At 40.7% G+C, this 9,964-nt stretch overlaps 1 protein-coding gene across 3 annotated transcripts; it reads right to left on the bottom strand.

Moving 5' to 3' along the window:
• Nucleotides 1-408: 408 nt before the first annotated feature.
• Nucleotides 409-2,744, bottom strand: LOC121753529. Of its 3 annotated transcripts, none has more exons than XM_042148728.1 (2): nucleotides 2,551-2,744; nucleotides 409-861 (listed from the first exon to the last, which is right to left on the bottom strand). In XM_042148728.1, the coding sequence occupies exons 1-2, from the start codon at nucleotides 2,651-2,653 to the stop codon at nucleotides 551-553; spliced, it is 414 nt and encodes a 137-aa protein (XP_042004662.1). In that variant the 5' UTR covers nucleotides 2,654-2,744; the 3' UTR covers nucleotides 409-550. The 3 variants fall into 3 exon arrangements, 1 of the variants encoding a protein (XP_042004662.1); XR_006040458.1 differs by having other exon boundaries at nucleotides 860-1,274; nucleotides 2,551-2,689; XR_006040457.1 differs by having other exon boundaries at nucleotides 860-1,271; nucleotides 2,551-2,686.
• Nucleotides 2,745-9,964: the final 7,220 nt, after the last annotated feature.

Here is a 9,964-nt window from a genome sequence, read left to right as displayed (position 1 = left end):
AGATAATGTTATTTCTATTTAGGAAACGTTTTATTTTTATTGAGACAACCTAAAAAGAAAAACGTTGGATTTTGAATGGGACAGAGGTAGTATTACACTAATGTGGTAATTCTCACACAATATAAAGCACTCGACCAAAGTAATATTTGTTGAGGTTGTGGTTGTGGTTGATTTACGATGATTGCAACTTGAATTTTGTGACAAATTATCATTTTTTTACCCGAACTCACATGAAAGTACGCATTATTTAAACAAAATGAATATAATTTAGTTGCCCCAAATGTGATCTTAAATAACTAGATCCAACTATAACTCCTAATATTATGAAAATAAATTAAACAAAAATTTTAATGGTAATAAAAAATATGGTGGCAAAGCAAGCAAGAAATTAAATTGATACACATTCAATTAACAAAAGAATAAACAATTTTCAGGTCGATAAAATTGTGATTTTCTTACAAGTCAAATGGTGAAGATGTCTTGAATGCTCACAAAATTACAGAGTCTATCTAATGACAAACAGCAAGCACAAGAAGTTAGTCACTGGACATCAAATCTTTGGGACCGTCTCTGATCGGATGAACTCTTTAAGAATAGCTTTCTCTTCATCAATACGTTTCTTCTCTTGTCGATTTTGAGGTTTAACCTTTCGTTTCTCTTCCAATATCCACTTGAAGATCTCACGTTGCTGATCCTCGGGAACCGGTGGCCGCACAGGCACGGGCCTTTCGACATGAGGAGTGACGATTATGGGCTCTTCTTGGGCAGGGGCAGACACTGTGGTCAGAGGGGCAGGAGGAGGCTCTTCTATGGCTTTTTTCTCCGCTCTTTCTTTCTTACCACCCTGTGCAAACATGTACCCTGCAAATACAAATACGAATAAATATCAGATCCCTCTGAGCATCAAGGGCTTCGTATAAGTGCAAAATCGAGAGCACGAAGACACGAGAACAAGTTGGTCTTTCTCCATCTCTCTCTAACAAAAAGGTCACAAAATGGAACTTGCAAGAAAACAACCTGACTGACAAGAGGAGTCAGTGGCAGTCGACAAGCAAAACAAGCCAGTTAGTCAGAGTAATGGTCAAGTGTCATTTTATTTAATCATCTAACTATTTCCAACCACACTGTTAGTCATTTTGTTTTTTGTGGGGTCATTTCCTTCATGCCACGGAGTCTCCTTCGTAAAACAAGGTGATCTTCCAGGCATTCTTTAACATCTGAAATTCCGGAAACATCACCAATTTGTTTTTCACTAACTCTGGGAATTGATGCTGCTGCCAACAAAACAATGCAAGCATAATCATTAACCTTAATTCTTATCTCGATTCCAGAACATTCATAGGCCACAAAGGCTTGGCAACATGCTATTCAGATATCCTCTCACCCTCCCCGGTCAAAAACTGCTAAACATAATCATTTACAATGCAAGCATAAGATAGTACTATCTACTTTCAGTAACAGAAAACATACTCCTTTGCTGACAAGAAGAAAGGCCCAACTCCATTATCCAACAGCATAACTCTCTAGGATGCAAACATAGTTGACTCAAGACTGACTATAGTTTTTTTTATGGCCATCAGAATTATTATATTATAATGACGCACAACCCCATATCTGGTGATACTAGGAGCTCTAGACCAACATGATTGCTTGCCCCCAATAGTTACCATAATAACTCGTTAACAACCATATCCTAAGCTATCAATACTCCAGGTCCTATAAACTCGTATTTCTGTAAGGTTGAGAAAAAATCATGACACACCCCTTTTCTTAACAATACAGCGGAAGCAAAGTATAACAATTACTAACACACGCATGAAATTAGCAATCTCCCCTCCCATAGCAGTTGCTTATATCTTGTGTATCCTTAATATTGAGTACTATATTTCAACCATCACAGCTCCACTAGTTCATGAATCAATAATCATGAGGCCATCAGGCCAAAGGTACCATTCAAATTGAATTCTTCATCGAGACAAATGCCCAATGGAAGTTACAAAAGTGAACTCAATTTCACAAAATGGAAAATCACAAAATTACTCGTTCTTGATTCGTTTATGTGAAGCCAGTGTATACAGGCAATAGAACTCGCACAAGTTGATCAGCCACTCCAAAAGGAAAACTATCTAAATCTCTTGTTGACTGATATTTGTACAAACCCACCAAGATAGGCAAAGCTATGCATCCATACATTGAAAGATGAGTTAAGGTTCATCAATGCTAATGCATTTGATTCAGCAAAATGTCATAAAATTACTTTGATTTAGCAGTTTACCCAAGATTTGAATCATGATTTTCTTCAAAACTAAGAACCAGATTAATCTACCAAAACTGTAATTTTCTTCTGAAACTCTCAATTTATACATCACCCCAATCTGAAATCATAGTTCCGATATAGAAACATAAGGTGCTAAAATTTCAAGTTACATATCCACAATCACAGCACATCATCGCTGATTAAACTAAAAATGGCAAGAAAAAAGTCGAGAGTTTTCCTAATGGAACTTGTAGAGTGTAACGATTGCGAATAGAAGGAAATCGGATACTCACCGCCAAGACCGAAGTTGAAAAGCAGAAAAACACGCCAAAGAATCCTGAAACGCTTCACAGCAGGTTCACTTGGAACTTGATTTAGATGTGGGCTCCCTTCCATGTTCTTCTTGTCTTTGTCAAATTAGGGTGTGATTTGAAAAAAGGAGAGTAGGAGATGTTTAGTTGAAAATTTTGGAATTCAATTGACATTTATAAATTGGATTCAACCATTTATACTTCTAAATTTTTGGAGTAGCTACACTAAACACCATAAAAACAACATATTTAAGAGCATCCGCGATACGACGGATGTCCCGACGGATAAGCACTAAATCATCCCAAAAACATCTTCTGTCACGTCACTGAGACATCCTACTGCACCGCCACATCACTAGAACATTCCACTGCACAATAGCGGACAAGCACTAGGACAATACAAAAAAAACAACAATTTAAAGAAAGTACATGTTATTATGCTTAGAATCTGTATAGTTTGCCGCTAGCAGAACGGGTCTCGCTGTGCATGATATGAAGTGCAAATGAAATGAAGTGCGACGAGCCTGATAGATAGAGTTGAAATAAAAAAAAGTAAAAAATAAAACAATGCTCTCGTCCGTCGGCTCGTCCGTCGAGGACCCACAATAGCGGACGGACGAGAGGTCGTCCGTCTGGATCGTCCGCTCGCCAGTCACAATAGTGGACGAGCGCGACGGACGAGCGGCTCGCCGGTCGCTAGTCCGTCGGCTCGTCCACTGTTGTGGATGCTCTAAAGATATAAAAATGGATATGGCTTTGTCATCCAATTAGAGAAATTTTCTGTATCTAAAATGAGATTCGGTGTATAGCGGTAATGGTCTAAATAGGTTCAAATTAGAGATGGATTGATACGGAACACTGTATCGAGAATGTCATACCGTATATCGTAACGAAATTGCGGTATGACATATATCAAGCCGATGCCATATCGAATTTTTGGTATGACAAAATATCATACATATATCACACCAAATTTTCAGTATACCGGCGATATACCGAAAAATTAGGTACAATTAATTTTTTATACCATTATCTTACCGTTATTGCGGTATACCATAATACCGCTATGAAAAAAAAAATTTATACATAAAATATTTAAAAGTAGGCTCTATCGGTACGGTATCATACCGTACCGAAAATTGCGGTAAACCGAAAAACTGATATTTTTGATATTTTTTCCTACCCTAGTTCAAATATCATTGAAGAGACACCTGAAAGTTAAATTATCATTTTCAATTACTCCGCTGACGGTACAGATACACATCACAAAGTCTCCCGGCAAGTAAGATGCATATGTAAAATCATGGATTAAACATGCCCGGTCAATGGATTTTGACCAAACAATAAATGTGACGAGACATTTAATTTTGTGAAATTAAATGATATAGCGTCGATCTACATTTTACGTAGATAAATGCAGTATATTCACTTTCTCTAATCCGATTTCCGGTCAGTGAGAAATAGTGGATTAAAGTTGGGCATAATTAGCTTTTAATTAAAGCTTGAAGTTTGAGATTAGAGAATAATTAACTAGAGTTAATTATCCCACATTGGAGAAGTAACACATCTATTAATGTGTTTAAATTAAGTGACTTTATGTTACTTAATAATTATAGTGGATCAAGATGGGTGAAAGAGCCCACACGCGCGCGCCGCCGCCGCCCGCCCGCCCGAGCTCGTGGTTGCGGGCCCGGGCCTGGGCCCGATCCCGATCTTGATCTTGGATCTTGGCAATTGGTCTTTGGGTGGTCTTTGGGCTTGTCCCTGGCCCAAACTTAATCTTTTTAGACCACCGCTGAGTCAGCAATCCAAGTGGCTTGACACATCGTCAAGCGTGGCACAGTCAAAGCTGCCACGTGAGAAATCCACACGCTCCACACACGAAAACAAGCTTGTAACCGACGACGGTTACGAATGAGCCATGATGAGCCTTAATGGCTTGGTTGACCCTGCATGGTGGCTTGGCCTATAAATAGGCTAGTCATTCCACTGCATTACACACACAGAAAACATCACAAGCATATTTCCCCTCTGCATAAGTCTTTTCGAAGCTCTGGCCTCTTCCTGTTCCAGTTCGCCGGAGCTCGTTCCAACTGTGGTATTGCAACAAACGAGACGTAGCCGTTTTATCTTTTGGGATGACACGCCAAAACCGAGAACACTACCGGGGCGTATCTCGTCTTGCGGATAGAGGTCTTCCTCGACTCGGCTAAGTTCATCTTTACAGTTTCGAATTTCCACTATAATTTTTGTTTTTGTTTTATTTGTCTTCTCTCGGGTTGTATTACGCCCGATTAGTGTTTTTTATAGCTATATCTCCAACAATCGCAAGACGAGATATACACTACAGAAGACCTTAGACTTTCAGAAAACGAATTAAAAACTTTCGAAACTTAAACCTTTTTTGGAAATGTCGACCAACGTCAACACCACCTCTGCCACCACTCCGGCCACTGCCGCATCCACCGTTCCGGCAACCAACGCCGCCGTCACTCTTCCCACTCCATCCACCGGTGCATCTGCCAATGCATCCACCATCTCGATGATGCCGACCCCTGGCTTCCCAGCCGCTTCATCAACTGTCCCATGGGTTTGGGACAACCCTTTTGGGGCGTCCACTGGTTCCACCTTTGGTGGTTCGGTTGGTTCCACTTTTAGTGGTTCCTTCGGATCCTTTAATGGATCGAGTGTTGGTGCCTTCGGGCTCAATACTAGTGTTGGATCTTTCGGGATCAACACGAATGTAGGGGGCACTATGCCCAACACGAATGTGGGGGGCACTATACCCAACACGAACATGGGGGGTTCTATGCCCAACCCAACTGTTGGCTCCTACGGGGGCAACGGGATAGGCTCCTTCCATGGGGTCAATTCGGCACCAATGGCACCAAGAGTGATGCCACCCACCGAGAAGCCGCCAAAGTTTGGAGGTTCGAACTTCAAGAGGTGGCACCAAAAGATGTTGTTCTACTTGACAACATTGGGCGTCGTGAACTTCCTCACAGAAGACGAGCCGCCCGCGCCAAGTCACCAAGAGACGAACATCGAGGTCATGACCCACTATGATTCATGGCGCAGAGGAGATTACCTTTGTAAAAACTTTATTCTAAATGCTTTAGATGATAGTTTGTACAATGTATACTCAGTTGTAAACACCTCTAGGAAAGTGTGGGAAAACCTAGAGAGAAAGTACCGCAGTGATAATGCGGGAAATAAGAAGTTTGTAATAGCTAAGTTCCTTGACTACAAAATGGTCGATACAAGACCAGTCATGGAACAAGTTCAGGAGTTCCAAATGATCATCCATGAACTTGCTGCCGAAGGAATAGCGTTGCCCGACAACTTTACAACGGGCACAACCATTGAGAAGCTTCCACCTAGCTGGAGGGACTTCAAAAGCTACCTCAAGCACAAGCGAAAGGAGATGACTTTTGAAGACTAGATCGTGAAGCTGGCTAAGGGCTCTTTTGATGCAAAAGCCAACCTGTTGAAGCGGGACGGTCCCTCCAACAAACGCCATCACCCAAATTGTCCAAGTGACGAAGGGAAGGGAAAGCAGCATACAAAGAAGTTTGAAGGCGACTGCTACAAATGCGGCAAAGCGGGCCACCTTGCAAAGGACTGCCGCAGCAAGAAGAAAAAGCCGACTGCCCACGTCATTGAGAATGAGTTCAAGGACTGGGATGAAAGCGACCTCATCGCCGTGGTCACCGAAGAAGTCAACCTTGTTAACAACAAGGGTGGCTGGTATATTGATACCGGCTCTACTGCACATGTTTGTGCAGATAGGAGTATGTTCTCCACCTACAACAACGTTGAAGGGAGAAAGATTAACATGGGGAATCAAGCTTCGTCTTAAGTCCTCGGAGTTGGTGATGTAGTCCTCATGATGACGTCTGGAGTCACTATCACTTTGAAGGATGTGCTGCATGTCCCGGACATCCGCAAGAACCTAGTGTCAGGATCAATACTAGTTAATAAGGGGTTTAAACTTGTATTTGAATCTGATAGGTTTGTATTGTACAGTGTTGCAAAGCCGTTGGCTAATAATAATAAAGCATCTACTTCCTCTTACTTGACTGAGTGTTCAAATTTGTGGCATTGTAGATTGGGACATGTAAATTCAAAAGCCATTAAAAGATTAGTGAATTTATAGTTACTAAAGGCTAATGAAGTGGATACCCAAGATAAATGTGAAATTTGTCCTGAAGCAAAAATGACTAAGTTGCCGTTTCACTCGGTTGAACGAAGCACAAAACCCCTTGAATTAATTCACACAGATGTATGTGATTTAAAGATGGTGCAAACTAGAGGTGGTAAAAAATACTTTATCACTTTCATAGATGATTGCATAAGGTATTGCTACATTTATCTTTTAAGAAGTAAAGATGAAGCAATAGAAGCGTTCAAAAATTATAAGAACGAAGTTGAGAATCAACTTGGTTGTAAAATCAAAACGATTCGAAGCGATAGAGGAGACGAATACGTAGCCCCGTTTGGGGAGTTATGCAACGCAAGTGGTATAATTCATCAAACAACTGCTCCATATTCACCTCAATCTAATGGTGTTGCAGAACGCAAAAATTGAACTCTAAAAGAGATGATGAATGCACTGCTACTCAGTTCAGGATTACCACATAACATGTGGGGGGAAGCTGTTTTGACAGCTAACTATATCTTGAATAAAATTCCACTAAAAGGTAAGGATGTCACTCCCTACTAGTTGTGGAAAGGAAGGAAGTCATCCTACAAATACCTCAAAGTGTGGGGGTGTTTGGCAAAGGCAATGGTTCCTCCACCCAAAGAAGTTACAATCGGACCTAAAACGGTTGATTGTATCTTCATTGGATATGCACTTAACAGTAGTGCATATAGATTTGTTGTTCATAAGTATGAAATATCGACTGTGACTGTTGGAACAACAATTGAATCAAGAAATGCTGTATTTCTTGAAAATACATTTCCTTGTAAAAATCAAGAAAATGTAGCATCTAATTCTGAAGCAAGAATTGAGGATGAAATAACAACCTCTAAGTCATTAGATAAAGAGGCCGAATCTCGCAGGCGTGCTAGGCCTGATCCCAATAAGGCAGTAGCGAGACTAGGTAATAGGGTTAGAACACAAAAATCCTTTGGTCCCGACTACATTGCCTTCATGTTGGATGAAGAACCAACATCTTTGAAAGTAGCCTATGCAGGCCCAGACGAGCTGCATTGGAGAGAAGGTGTTCAAAGCAAAATTGACTCAATTTTGTTAAACCACACTTGGGTGTTGGTTGATCTTCCCGAAGGTGCTAAACCTCTAGGATGTAAATGGGTCCTTAAAAGGAAATTTAAGGCCGATGGAACAGTTGATAAATATAAAGCCCGACTAGTAGTCAAGGGTTTTAAACAAAAGGAAGGACATGACTTCTTTGATACGTACTCACCTGTAACGAGAATCACTTCTATAAGAGTGCTTCTCGCGATTGCTGCATTGCACAATCTTGAGATTCACCAATTGGACGTAAAAACTGTGTTTCTAAATGGTGAACTCGAGGATGAGATCTATATGGAACAACCTGAAGATTTTGTAGTACCTGGACAAGAAAATAAGGTCCTGGTTAAGTCCTTATATGGATTAAAACAAGCGCCGCTCCAATGGCACTTAAAATTTGATAATGTAATGTTATCAAATGGATTTAAAATCAACGAGTGTGACAAGTGTGTCTATATTAAGAATACTAATAACGGATATGTTATAGTATGTCTCTTCGTTGATGACATGTTAATCATGGGAAGTAGTACCCGAATGATTAACAAAACTAAAGCCATGTTGAAAAGAAATTTTGACATGAAGGACATGGGTCTAGCCGATGTAATTCTTGGAATGACGATTCTAAGAACATCCGAGGGAATCACCTTATCACAATCTCACTATGTGGAGAAAGTGCTAAAAAGATTCAATGCTTATGACAACACGCCGGCTAAGACGCCTATAGAGCTAAATGTTCACCTTAGCAAGAACAAAGGCGAACCTGTCGCACAAGAAGATTATGTGAAGGTTATCTGGTGCATTATGTACTTGACTAATTGTACGAGACCCGATATTTCTTGCGCCGTGAATAAGCTAGCACGCTACACGAGTAATCCAAGCAAAGAGCATTGGAAAGCTCTTGTAAGGGTTTTGAGATACTTAAAACATACTCAAAATCATGGGCTGCATTTTGCAAGATACCCCACGATACTTGAAGGGTACTGTGATGCAAACTGGATATCCGATAATAAAGACTCACTTTCCACTAGTGGATATGTCTTTACCGTTGGGGGTGATGCTGTCTCGTGGAAATCCACGAAACAGACTTGTATAGCCCGATCAACCATGGAATCCGAATTCTCAACCATGGAATCCGAATTCATAGCTTTAGACAAAGCTGGTGAGGAAGCCGAGTGGATTAAGAATTTCCTCGAGGACATTCCATGTTGGTCTAAACCTGTACCTCCAGTGATGATTCACTGCGATAGCCAAGCCGATATTGGAAGGGTGAATAATGGCTTGTACAACGCGAAGTCTCGACACACCGTGAGACGCTTGATCACAACTGGTGTGATTACAATTGACTATGTGAAGTCAATAGATAATCTAGCGGATCCGCTAACCAAAGGGTTAAACCGTGATCAAATGAATAAGTTGTTAAAGGGAATGGGTTTGAAATCCACAAACTAACAAATTGTCATAGTGGTAACCCAACCATGATGACTGGAGATCCCAAGAACTTGGTTCAAAGGGACAACTAAGCTATTAGAGTTCATGAGAAACACTCAACTATATCTATTCCCTAGAGAGCAATAGAGTGTTGGAGAACTTGCCTAGTGGTAAAGGCTAAGTCTATGACTTTTAATGGTTCTTAAGGATCTCAAAGAGATGGAGTTCTCAAAGAGACCAAGTATGGCAAGGTACTTGACTAAGAATCACCTATGTAAGTGCGAAGTGTGGTCGCTTCATAAAACGCACTTATGAATCCAAAGTGGTGTCCAAGACCGCAATGGACACAAAACGTAAGAACGGATGAGGTTGAGGTGTTTAAGCGTTAACACCATTGTCTCGGTGCACGCCGTGGGGGATTAGTTCTAAGCATCGCACTACTAAGCCGCATGTGTATCCGATGGTGTCGACTGTGGAGGGTTCAAAGCCAACAACTACCTATCCTTATGCTTATGTACCTCTCGAGGGTTGAGCTTGTGTCTGCATGCATATGTATTTGGCTATTTCCACTCATGTGGGGGATTGTAAAATCATGGATTAAACATGCCCGGTCAATGGATTTTGACCAAACAATAAATGTGACGAGACATTTAATTTTGTGAAATTAAATGATATTGCATCGATCTACATTTTAGGTAGATAAATGTAGTA

Source organism: Salvia splendens, chromosome 11, assembly GCF_004379255.2.
Source record: "Salvia splendens isolate huo1 chromosome 11, SspV2, whole genome shotgun sequence".
In the NCBI taxonomy this organism is placed as follows: Eukaryota; Viridiplantae; Streptophyta; class Magnoliopsida; order Lamiales; family Lamiaceae; genus Salvia; species Salvia splendens.
The sequence above is the reverse complement of the archived record's forward strand: the minus strand, read 5'-3'. Positions and strand labels throughout refer to the sequence as shown.